Source organism: Plecotus auritus, assembly GCF_963455305.1.
Source record: "Plecotus auritus genome assembly, chromosome: 11".
Lineage (NCBI taxonomy): Eukaryota > Metazoa > Chordata > Mammalia > Chiroptera > Vespertilionidae > Plecotus > Plecotus auritus.
Genome location: NC_137777.1, coordinates 50,961,420 through 50,974,880, shown reverse-complemented (window position 1 = coordinate 50,974,880; position 13,461 = coordinate 50,961,420). Strand labels below are relative to the sequence as shown.

General features: G+C 46.0%; 1 protein-coding gene across 1 annotated transcript in view; it reads right to left on the bottom strand.

The window, feature by feature from the left end:
• Positions 1 to 6,401, bottom strand: part of STMN2 (stathmin 2) — a 36,182-nt gene extending 29,781 nt beyond the window's left edge. The window contains exon 1 of the mRNA XM_080646213.1: positions 6,112 to 6,401. Within this exon, the coding sequence (XP_080502339.1) occupies positions 6,112 to 6,130 (19 nt within the window). The 5' untranslated portion in view covers positions 6,131 to 6,401. The remainder of the gene's footprint in view (positions 1 to 6,111) is intronic.
• Between the last annotated feature and the right edge of the window lie 7,060 nt (positions 6,402 to 13,461).

Genomic DNA, 13,461 nt, shown 5'->3' with positions numbered 1-13,461 from the left:
AATGGGCCAGATGTTGCAAAATGGAAAGTTTCCTAGCTTTTGAGAGACCCTGAAGTGAACAGTTAACAACAATAACAAAGGATGGAGAAAGGCTTAATCCAACTTCGCTGAATAACAGTATACCCTCCCCACTCCTTGGCCGGTTTTAGCTGGGATGCTTTTGGTACCCTATTGGGAAGCATTGCATTTCTCATTGGAGGTATTTCATGTGTAGTATTGTTTTGCAGGATAACATTTCCAGGAATGTGGTCATGTTTGCAGGGCAGCCACCCACTGCAGGCGAGGACTGATGTGTGATGTCTCTGCGGATGGTCCTCGCAGACCCATTTCCCCTCTGGCCTGACTTTCTTAGAAAGTGTTAAGAGACAAAAGGGGGGTCCTTTCCTGGCTTAAGAAGACAGAAAGGCCACAGGTAACCTGTGTTCTGATCTGCAGCCACACTCAGCTATCGGCTTCCTCATGCGGCGTCCAGGAAGACATGCTGGCAGAGAGCTTTGGTCAGCAGGGAGCAGGGGGCACATCGAGAGGCAGTGTTAGTGCAGCTCACCCTCTGCTTTTTTATTGTTGTTAATCTTTCACTGAGCCAAACCAGCTAGGATGCACCCTCTGTTTTAATTGCTTCGGTAGAAGGAGGATTTGCAATGAATCAGTTGTATGGTAAATGGAGTTTCAGACCTTTGTATATTAATCCACAACTAAAAACTTCCAAGTTGAACTCATTGTTTTGTAAATAACAGTAAGCTAGCGATGCTGGATACTGATTTATCAGTCTTTCTCAACTGTGCCACAAGCCACATTCATTTTTTCTTAGACACACATGCATGCACACACACACACGCCTGCGCACACACATGCACAGATACAGCCAAATGCTCCTTTCGACATTTCTCCTGAAGGTCTGTTGCTGAGTCCTAATTCCTGCAACAGGAATATATTTTAAAAATCCAATGAAGAGAGATTGATGGCAAAAAACATGTAACTCCAGAAGAATGAACTTCCTAAGCATGTGAGTTTGGAAGTGAAATATTTTGTAGAGTTGGCCATGGATTTGAAAATGGGAAGGCATCATACTAGAGCTGATTATGAAAGGGATGTGTATGGCACACATTTTCTGTTTCTAAAACTCACGCGTTTGGTGGTTAGAATCAGCATCCGGGGAGCTTGTTAGGAATGTAGAATGTCTGGTCTCAACCAGATCTCCTATCAGAATTCACATTTTAATGAAAATCACAGGTGATTCATATGCACATTAAAGCTTGAGGAACACAGTCACATGAAACTATCAAATACTTTACAGATGGATTATAATTACATGAAATATAAGAGAAAGAAATTCCCTACCAATGCAAAGGTGGCCACTGACATTCAGGTGTGTCAAGCACACTGTAAATAAATGAATAAGTAAACAATGTTTTTGTTTAACTTATTCTTTTGTTTAAACATTAATACGTTCTTTTTCCTAGTAATTTTTTTATTATTACGGACCATTTTCTACTATTTATCCACCTCCCCCCAAATTAATATAAATGATACTATAGTCACAATGTAGTGAAACTAGAAAGTAAAATTGTAAGAGAATACATTGTAATTGACCAGGCTCACAACCATTTTTATTCCACTGGGGTAAAGCATAACACTAAAGTAGCAAATAAGCAAGCGAATAAGCCAATTAAAAATATTTCATTTAAAAAAAAGTATTTGAAGGTGGGTTAATCTACCTCTTTAGAGAACTCGATTGCCCTCTAGTGGGAGGAAAAGTTAATGCAGATTCCAAAGTTTCCATTTGAGAGAACCAGGAAAGGGAACTGGCCTTGGTACTGGAAACATCTGGGTCAGTGGCTAGTTTGTTATTTTCCCCCTTGTCTGACAAATTTCTTACATTATTCATATAAGGTCACACATCCTGTGACCACAGAGTAATGTGTGTTTTTCCAAAACCAAAGAGGAAATTGGAGCTGGAGTTAGCTTGCAGGGGCTTGGGGTGGCCACGCCCAGAGCCGGCAGCCACCTTTGGGGAGGCCACTGTACGTACCAGCTTCAAGTGAGGAACCAGCCACAGGGTACATAGTCAGTCCCATACTGTTGGAGTGAGAACAGTGGTGATTGATAAATCAGGATTTTTTTTCTAAAGATGGTCTGGATTTATTAATGAGAAATATCCCCAATTAAATATGTAATTGATTCATCTTCCATTTACTTTTTAATTGTACAGATTTAACTTAAAATTATTATTAATAGCAACTACTGAATATTCACAGATTTCAGAAACTATTTTGATCCTAAATTATAGGGAGGAAAAGTATTTTATTGTGTGACTCAGCTTTCTGGCATGCTGAGAGCAATTCTTGAATCGGAGTGAAATGCTGCATGCATATTGGGCCAAATGATAAAATGTTTATTCCAAATCTATCCATTAATAATGAGGAAAAACCCCACAGTAAGTAAAAGTGTGTTTAATGCAACAGATAAACCCTGCTAAAAATGTTAGTGACTAAGGGTAGAAGCAATTTTTCTAGCAGTAAAAATATGCCCCTCTCCCTTAGGCTAGAATAATTCACCACAAACCTGTAAATTGCATCACAAAACCATTGTGAGTTTTGGCTAAACAAAATTCTAGATCTCAATATTACAAATCATCCCATCTTAATTACTATTTAAAAATATACTGGACTTTCTTTCAGAGAATCTTAACATGCACACATGCATAGGCAAACACCATCAGTGTATTAATTTTTACCATCACACGAGTGATCTGCATTGGGCTAACAGAGGTCACATAATGCTTGCTGCAGGCTCAGCTTATTCACCTGATATACATACATACATACATACATACATGGGCAAAAGTAGGCTTACAGTAGTTGTTCATGTGGAAAATAATACATTAATAAATAATAAAAGAATAACTGTTTTGCTTACTCACAGTTGTAAACCTATTTCTGTCCACCCCTGTATATATTTCTATATGATTAATTCAATTCAATTTCATCCTGAAATCCTGACCAAACCCTGATCTTCTCATTTCTATTACTTATCTACCCATTTAGAAGGTGCCACTTCATTAAGAAGGTATGGGGAGTATTCTGTGCGCCTAGTGCAACCACGCTGAATACAGTAATTGTTCCATGAATCAGGAAAGAGCATCCGCCCTGGCGATGGATCGATTATGCTTTGCAACTGGAATGATTTCAAAACCCACTATTTTAATAGTGCAGAGGCTCTGCTTCTTCATGTTTTGCAGACGCAGCTTGCTGATGGCAGAAGGATCCAGAGCTGTGGTATTTGGGTGGGGTTTTTATTAATGGCACGCTGGCTACCATTTCACCAACCACGTTTCTGCGCAGAATTGAGACTGTATCAAGAATCAGCAATGGGAAGAACAGATTTTTTTTTTTTGGGGGGGGGGAGTTAAGATTTTGTGCAAAACCTATATTTATGTATTTATAGATGTAATCTTATGGGATGCATGCCAAAGATCCTATCTCAGTGATCCATGCATATGTTCACCGCTGCAGCCATGGTGCTCTGGGGAGAATTTTCCAGCAATCTCTAGCACACAGCCCTGCCTTTAGCAAGCACCCGCACATATATCCGACCCACAGGCATACACATCATCTGGAGAAAACCCGAAAACACGTTTGCTTTCTAACGGAAAATGAGCAACTGCAGACAGAATTTCTTTTTGGGGTGGGGCGGGGGTTAGGGGTGGGGAAGGGTAGGCGGAAGAAGAGTGAGTGCGACAAGGGTTAATCCTGAACCCAATGCAGTCATTCAAACCTGCTGAACAAGTAAGGCCACGGGATCATGAAATAATAACGACGATGATTGAAATAGCACTAACACTGCCGAGCGGGGGTTTTAGCCGCGTCCCCTGCAGCAAAACCGCTGGGCGCGGGAGCGAGGCACAGCCAGCTTCCCCTCCCCCATCCTCAGACCCTTCCGGGACTTGCAGCGGAGCCTGGGTTAGGGCAGAGGGGGTAGCTTAGGACACTGCGCAGACACCGGTCTGGGGGCGGCACCCACGGGGGCGCCCAGCTCGGGGCGGGGAGGGGGGCTGGGCGGGGAGGAGGGCAGGGCGCGGCGGGGGCTCTGCAGCGCGGCTCTGCTCCCCGCGCCGGCTCGCCACGCGCGCCCCCTCCCGGCGGCCGTGCGGTCCAGCCCCAGCTGGGCGGGGTGGGGCCGAGCCGCGCCCGGAGCGGGGTCCCTCCTATGGAGACTGCCCGAGAGGTCCCCACCCCTGGAAATCCGGGGAGCAGAGCGTGGGCCGTGGGCTTGGGCTGTGGAAAGAGTCCCCAGCTCTGTGGGCTGTGCCAGCCGAGGCGACAGAACCCTCCCCGCACCCGTGGCAGGGGTCACCTCTGTGGTCTCCCACCAATGGGGTGGGGCCGCGCCTTTGTGTGGCCCTGCGGCTCCCCGACCGAGCGGCGGGTGGCTGCGCGCAGGGAGCGGCCCCGGGAGCTCCAGGCGGTGGGGGCGGGGAGAAGGGGCCCTAGGACTGCAGAGCCTCAACGTCCCCCCCCCCCCCCCGCTTTTCCCCTTCCGCCTCCCTTCCCAGCCAAGACGCAGCCCAAGTTCGTCCCAGCTCCCGGCCGAGGGTGGGGCAAGGGCGGAGCTTCCCGGGCACACCCGCCGCTTTTCTCCACGCCTCACCCCACCAGGTCCCCCGGGAGGGCAGCTTCCAGCCACCGACCCCGGACCCCTCCCTGGCTGTCCACCGGGGCCACCGAGCCCGGGAACCAGAGAGCGCTCCAGGCACAAGGCCCGCTGGAGGTGGAGGCCCTGGATGCGCTAGGGCTCCGTCTCCACGCAGCGTTGGTCTAGGCTGAGCCTGTGAAAATTGCCAATATTTGGCCCGGTCTGACCTACGGAACGGATATTTCACGTGGCTCAATCGAAGCCGCTGATCTCTTTTGTATCTATTATTACAGATACACATCTGTAGGTTCCAGAAGCTTTTCCTCAAAAACGATCAAAGGAGTTTAAAAAAGCCTTTATCTGCGTCCATGCCCAATCACCCTTTGCAACATGGTTTTGAAAAGAAAAATGTTAACCCACTTTCCTCCTCTCTCTGTAAAACAGAACAATGAGGCCAGGGTGGGAAGGGGCGGGGGACAATGGTCAGGTCGCACTCCCAAACACAGGCTCGGAGTCAGGGGGCCCAGGGCGGGCGTGGCGCTGCCCCGCGAGCTGGGCTCCGGGGGTCCCGCTGCCTCCGCACCCGCCCCATTCGCCGGAGTGGACGCTCCCGGCTGGGGTGGGGGTGGGGCGGCGGCAGGCTCCTCTCAGGGTGGGGCCTTCCGCATTGTGCGCCCAGCCGCAGGTGCCTCCCCCAGGGACCCTGCCTCCTCACACAAAGAAACCCCACCCCAGGGCCCGGGAAACCGCTGTCCCTCCCTCCCCCCCACCCCACTGCAGCTGCCCACCCGAGCCCTCCTGGCCCTCCCGACTTTCCCCTTCCCCTCCCTTCCCCCAAAACAAAGGAGGTTGCTCCCTCCTTCCCTCCCGGCACCGCACCCCAGGACTAGCGGCTTCTCCAGCCCCTGAGACAATACCACACAACCTGCCCGTTTGTTCTCCACCCACCCCTCGTCTCCACCCATCTTTCAAAGAGCCTAGAAGGGACCGCTTTGACTTTGCATTTTTCTTTCTCCCACCCCTTTCTCTTCCTCAGTTTCTCCCTTTCTCTCTCTCTCTCTTCCTTCCTTCCTTCCCTTCTCTTTCTTTCTTGCTAGATGAGAGATAAAGGACGTTACAAAGCACTTTCCAAAATTTCCCTTAACCTCATTTAAGGTAAATGTTAAAGGTAGCCTCCTCCCGCCCTCCCGCTGAGCCTTAATTTTAAACACAGCAACATAATGATTCCCTGCCCCTGGGAAGGCAACTTACCTGCGTCTACTTTTAAAAAGAAATTCTTAGCTTTAGATGTCCAAGGACCCTCCCTTCCTCTGGGCTCTCCCCAAACCCCCACCCTGCACAGTCCTTCCCGGTTTCCTGTTACCCTTCGTGCCTTTTTTGTCTATAGAATATCTCCTAATGCCTTCCAGGCTCTAAGACGGAAGGTGAGGGTGGGCTCCAGGTCAAGCTCGGGGAGCGCGAGGCGCGCTGCCTTACCCATCGCTGTTTTAGCCATTGCAGGGGTGAGCAGACGCGGAGCGGCGGCGAAGGCGAGGGGTCCAGCGACAGCAGCGAGAGAGCGCGAGAGAAGACTGGATAAGGCACTGAGTCTGCAGTGTGGGACCGTGCGAGAGAAAGAGCAAGAGGCAGGAGCCCATGAATAATTATCACCCAGAAGCTCGCGCAGATTGGCTCCCAAGGTCCCCTGACATGACTCGCGCAGAGTCAGAACCTCCGAGCATTAAATATTGATTGGCCAGTGGTGCTGGAGTACCAAGTACCAGAATGCAGTTTGAAATGGAATCAGTCCTTCCCTGGCGGCTCCCCCCGTTTTGGGGGCCTAGTAGTACAGTCCAAGTAGAGTGGCGCCTTAGCCCAGAGGCTCCTAGGAGCTGAGAACTGGGCTGTGCCTACCTGGGAACCAGCACGCTTGACCCCATTCACACATGTTTCTTTGCACAAATAGTCCTAAACCAGGGGAAGGGACTCCGAGGAGAGAAGTCTTCCCAACATTCTGCCTGCTGGAAACATGTGTTTAAACGCTGCTTTCATTCGTTGGTCTCTTCTCTCCGCCTTTGGCCCTGTCTTTGGTAGATTCTAGTCTCCCAGGGTGACCCTATGTCCTCTCTGGTGGCCACTCAGAGCAGAACTGCAGCCTTGTCATTTGTCTCTGGCACAGCTGGGCTCAGATGTCTCTGGACTCCTGAGGGTCCCTCACAAAGCAAGGCCTGATGCTTTCTACTCTTGGCACAGAAGGAAGGGGCTGTGTGGGAAAAGGGACAAGTAGCCATGGTCCTCCTGGCGGCCTTGTGGAAGGGGAGGAGGGTTCACCTCCGTCCTGTCCATCTGGTGACCTGTCCATCTGGTGACAGGGCAGAACCAGGTTGACTGGGTGCCCTGAGCATGGGAGGAGCCAGAGGTGGCGCATGCCGTGCTGGCCTGGAGATGATGGATTGCACAGGTTGACCCCTGAGCAACATGTCCAGGTCTCTAAGGAGAATCCTCTCCACTGAAGGCCGAGGAAACAGAAAAGGCATGGTCTGAGACCCAGACTCCATCGCTATTGGCCATGTGTTTGAGTTTCTTGTTGAGCAGCGTGGTATGCAAGGATTTCTGATACCACTCACAAAAAAATGACTTTTCATTGCAAATGAGGCATTTATTCATTCACCCCTAGTCACTTACCTAATATCATTCATTAATTCATTTATTCCCACTGGACTCACATAGATATTCACTGAGCACTTACCAAGCCCTAAGGAAGGATACAGCTGTGAGAAGGACAGTAAGACTTGTTGTCAGGGAGCTTTGAATCTCTGTTCGTGTAACACTTCTGTGACTTACTGAGCCTCCGCTAGTCTAGATCCATTCAGAAACTGTGGTTTTGACAACAGGCAAAGATTCACTAATTCCATCGCATTGGAAGCTAAGAGAATGGGATAGCATAGAAATCATGAACATGTACGAAACCCTGGCAAGTTTTTATTTTACAGAAATTATTAGAATTTTTCTCATGAGTGAAATGAGTTTGTAGCCGCTGTCTATCAAACTCCATTTCAAAATTTCTTTCTAGCCTCTTGAATAATATGCAGTTTTGAATGCTTAAACCCCTTTGAAAACACAGGGCACTCTCCTTGGTGCTGAAATAAAGTTCCTCACCTCCTGTTAACTTGCAACACATTTTAATCCCATGGACATCTTGGAACTGAGGCTGTTCTGACCTGCTGAGTCACAGGAAAAACAAAAGATAAAGTGCAGATCAATAACATTATTCCTTGAACAGGAAGATTAGAAATTATTTTTCCTGTCATTGTATAGGTCTGTGACTATGATACAGCAAGATCACAATATGGAAGTTGGCAGGATCTGGAAATAAATAACCATTTTCTCCCTCTCTGTAGTCATTTCCCACTTTAAATGTGAGAGTTGATTTCCTCTCAACGGAGTAGTTGCCAGTCAGGAGGTGAGGGATCTTCAACAGATCTGTGTGACTAATGTCTTTAAAATACTGATCCTTCATCTGCCCACCACACCCTTTCCCCTCAGGGTAGATGTCAGCCCTGCACTTTCCTGAGCCTCCTTGGAGAGAAAGGTCCCTAAGTCATGGCACTGATGTCTTCCACAACTCCCATTGGCAGTTGAACAAGATTTATTGCACCTTTTACCCCTATGAGTAAAACAAAACAAAACAAAGCACACATTCTATTGTCCAATCTCATTCTCTAGTGATGTTGCTTACTGGTGGACCGGACTGTGAGAGGAGGTCAATATATGCAGGGGCAGTGTCTGATGTGGGACTCTTCTGTTTCTGTTTGATTCCCGGTCAGGTTTCTGGTTCAATCCCTGGCCAGGGTGTGTTAGGGAGGCAACGGATCTATGTTTCTCTTTCACATCCATGTTCCTCTCTCTCTCTCTCTCTCTCTCTCTCTCTCTCTCTCTCCCCCCTTTCCTTCAAAAATCATATCCTTGGATGAGGATTTAAAAAAAGATATCAGACTAACATCAATGGGCTAAGAAAAATTAAATATACTCCAAGATCTGAGTTATAATCAATTATTATTTTTTCTTTTCTTTTCTTCTCATTGTCAATCATATGTCTCAGCCTGAGAGAGTAGGGGCAAAACAGGAAGAGAGAAATGATCTCATATTCAATCATTTATTCATTATTCATACCTTTGTTCAGCTAATTCATTCATCAAACAAATCCTTATTTAATAAAACCTAGGACTTTAATATTATGAAATCGGCTAAGTTTTTTGGCTAAAAAACATAAAATGAGGGAAAGCAGAAGCCACAACTCGTTAAGGAAATAATACTTTTGGAGGGTGAGTATCATCCTGTTTGTCAGTTAGAGTCCTTTGGTTGCAAAAAACAGGGAAAACAAACAAACAAACCACACCCCAAGCGGACTCCTCTATTAGAGGAAGAGTGGATGCCAGGGCTCAGGATCTGAGAGTCCACTTTCCCTGAAGGTAACAGTCTTCATGGGGACAGGTGGGTCCCTAACAAGAGAAAAGGTATGAGATCTGTACCTTGTAAAATAAGGAGAACCATCCCTGTCTTGCAGTGTTTGGGTAGACGGAAGGGGTAGGTTATTGAATAGAAACTGCCTACGGCACCATAGATATTTAATAAGTTGTCGCTATAATGTTCATGATTGTCAGTATATTTAAACTTTGTAAGGGTAGGGACTGAGTAATGTATATATTTCTATCTTTTTCGGTGTTTGGCTTCATGATTCAAGGGTAGATAAATGCTTGTGAAAGAACAACAAAACACAATGGAAACTAATTCAAGGTGATTGAACCTAGTGCAGCCACAGAAATGCTCCCATCTCCCTCTCTGCTCTGAGCACATAGGGAGTGGGCACGAGGCTGCTCACTGTCGTTTCTCTATCTCCTGCCCCTTCACAAAAGCACATGGGTGGACAGAGCTCATATCAGCAGAAGACCCTCGTGAATTTTTTAAAATGTTAACAGCAGTGAGAGGAGGTGGTGGAGATCAGAGCCGTGCTAACAGATTTTAATTACTGTGGGTCACAGACTGTTATGTATTCTCTCTGCATGGAGGCCCGAGGTGTTGATTTCTTTCCAAATTGGAGAGGAGCAGCCGCTTTGGAGGATTAGCTGATGTCATCTAATGTAGTCCTCAGATTTTCTGCTCATAGTCATCACGCACCTGGAAAACAATCCTAAAGGAATTATTAGAAGTTACTAATATATGAAAACTACTGTTGGAGTTGAATTAATTATTTTGACCTGATCTCAATTGATGACAAAGGAAGTTTGTGAAAAATGAAAAGCCATTGAATTTTTTAGGTGGTTGGAAGTGCAGTTACAGTTAAAGATGTCTAGAGATACATCGAAAGTAGCAACACACGAAAAATAGTTAATTGACTGTCAGTTTGATGATTTTGCCATATTTCAACCTCTATAGATTAACACACAAAAAATAAAATAAGAGGGTTGGATATGTCTTAATAGAGCCATCAAATGTGGTTTAGTTAGAAGGAAAGTTATTCCAAGAAGGCACGCGTGTCCCTTACTAACAATGGGGTCTGTGGGGTGCAGGTACTTCCCTGTGCGTCAGAGCTGTTTCTGCAATGCAGAATGAAGACATCTTATTACTTTCCTTCTAGATCAGTTATTTAAAATGAAGAATGCTTAATCATTGTCTCTTTATTTGTGCCTAGGGTTTTCTTTATGCCAAATGGAACTTGTACATATTAGTAAGCAGTATCATTTACCCTGAAGCAAAGTGACTTATTTGAAATGAGCAGGTCTTATTCATAACTGAGCTTTTCTGGAAATGAACTTGCTCTAATCATAAGAAGGGCTTGATAGAAACTTAATAAATCAAATCTTTATGTTAAATTGGTAATGTTGAACAAGTGTTTGCTGTCTTGGCGCCACTACTGTAACTCTTTCCTTCTCTCTGCGAGTGGTTTCCAGCCGAGTCCAAGGGGTTCGCTCAGCGCTTCAGTTCACAGCGCTGGTGAGACCTCACCGAGTGCCTGGAAGGGAAGCCCAGGAGAATGGGGACTCTCTCACGCTGTATCCCGCGGTGCCTATTCTATCTTATATTTCAAAAGAAGCCTCTCTGTGACACTGCAGTTACCATTCGTTGCCTAAGAACTTCGTTTATCTTAAATCACAGCGGGAAGGAGGTGGAATTAGGGAAGAGAAAAGCCAAAGCACTTTATTATACTGCCTTCCCAGATATTTCCTATTAATTGTTTATTCACTGATCTTCTGACCCTCTGAACTTCCTCCACTCCTATCCTGCTTTATTATCAAACTAGAGGCCCGGTGCACGAAATTTGTGCATGGGGTGTGTGTGTGTATGTCCCTCAGCCCAGCCTGCACCCTCTCCAATCTGGGACCCCTCGAGGGATGTCCGACTGCCCATTTAGGCCTGATCCCACCAGGATCGGACATCCCTCTCACAATCCAGGACTGTTGGCTCCCAACTGCTCGCCTGCCTGCCTTCCTGATTGCCCCTAACCACTTCTGCCTGCCAGCCTGATCACCCCCTAACCATTCCCACACCAGCCTGATTGCCCCCAACTGCCCTCCCTTGCAGGCCTGGTCCCTCCCAACTGCCCTCCCCTGCTGGCCATCTTGTGGTGGCCACCTTTGACCACATGGGGGCAGCCATCTTGTGTGTTGGAGTGATGGTCAATTTGCATATTACTCTTTTATTAGATAGGATTAGTACATGTAGGTAGTGCTGTTTAAAATTAACTTTTTATTAACATATTACAGATGTCCCTCATTCCCCCCCTCCACCTTTACCCCCCTCCATTCAGCCCCCACCCCACCAGGCCTTCACCACACTACTGTCTGTGGCCATGGCCTATGCATATATGCATGTATGTTCTTTGGTTAATCTCTTCCTGTCCCCTTCTCCTCTGAGATCTGTCCGTCTGTTCCATGCATTCATGCCTCTGGACCTATTTTGTTTGTCAGTTTATTTTGTTCATTAGATTCCACATATTAGTGAGATCATGTGCTCTTTGTCTTTCTCTGACTGGCTTATTTCGCTTAGCATAATAATCTCCAAAAAGCTATTTCATAAAAAATGCAATTTGACAGAAACATTAGCCTTGAGTTCAACTATAGACAATAGAATCTCATTCTACCTTTTCTCATCTTGATGGACTCTTCCTTTTTTAACAAAACTGCCTCCTAACTCCCAGGCTAAGCAATTCCACCTACCTTTTCAGGAATTCAGTTCAGCAAGCAGAGAGAAATATGCAGATTGGGAGCAATGCTGCCTCCTGCAGCAGGAGAGGAATTGCCCACAGATTCACTACTTGGGTTTATTTAGAATGTGCAGGAAATGGTCTCTTTGGAAAGAGGATTCCAAAAACAAGTGCATACATATATATTAATTCTTACATCAAAATGTAAGAAAATTTTTGTAATGAACTGTTTCAGGTGGACACAAAGAGAGAGCAAATAGTGAACTTGTATCAATCAAATAAAAAATTATCAGAATTTTCTTCTATTCCTTTTATTTCTTTTTTTCATCTTTGCTGAAATCTTTAAGAGGAAATCTCAGCTATTATTTAAATTCTTTTTACATACTTAAGTATCTCAAAAAGCTTTTCTGCCATAAGTATAGTTCTATAGTTACACTTAATTTTAACAACAGTGTATTGGTATCATCTAATACGTGGTCCACAGTCACATTTTTATGATTGTCTCAAAACTGCCTTTTTACAGCGTCTTTGTTTCAGTGGGACTCAAACATGGTCCACACAGTCTGTTCAGTTTTATGGCTCAGATCTCTTGGTTGGGGGCAGACCTCCCTTCTCTATTTTAAATTCCCACCAGTGAGCCACTGCAGTCACTGGGCCAACTGTCCTGTGCCCTTTCTTACATTCTGATGTGGCTGCTTCCATGTGATCACTTGTTTCTGTGTTTCCTATACATGGAAGTCAACTTTCTTGATTAGATCCAGGATAATCACCTCAAAGAATAACCCATATATATTCAGTTGAATTAAAAGCACAGCTGTATTTACTCACATGCGGTGGAGATCAGTTGTGAAACCAAGACAAGGAAGAATTTATAAAAACAAACTCCACAGCAGCCCAAGGAACAGTGAAATATTATTTTTTTTTTTGTCCATGGGCAAGCCAATTAGTTAAAATGCATCAGGAGGAACAATTTCTTTGAAGAAAACGGGCATTTTTCAGGGACTGGCCATTGTCTGTAGACAGCGCCTGGGAAGGCACATGGGCATTTCTTTAATTATTGTCAGCTGAACTCAGGGCAATAGGCAGAGCCACGCCCTGGGAACATGCTTCCCCAAAAAGGCTGGACATGTTATCAGCTTGGCCTTCATTTCAGCCCAGGTGCCAGCCTAGCGGACTTTGATATGTAAATCCAGGCAAGCACCAGGAATGCTGGGGCCTACTCAAGAATGCAAATAAGCTCTTTGATTCTAAGTTTTGGTGTTACTTCCTGGTATTTGGGGTATAAAATAAATGTGCTGTGTGGGTTCAGGGTCCCTGCCTCTCCATCAGAGGTGGCAGCGGTTCCACCCAGCTCCCAGCTTTTTAAATCTATCTCTGCGTCTTATTTCTTTCTTTCATTCTTTCTTTTATTTCTCAATCCCTGGCCGCCTCCACTTAGAACCGGTTCGTTCATCTCTCTTTCTGTGCTGGACGCGGACAAGGGAGATCCCCGCCATATCTGGCCCCCGCCGCATCTGGCCCCCGCAATTGTCAGGGAATGCAACTCTAGTTACTTAAGAGATTTCTGAGAAGTTCTGTGCCTGAAAGTGATGTGTTTTATTTCTGGGTATGGCAATTGCTGAACTCTCCTCCGTGGATAAGCT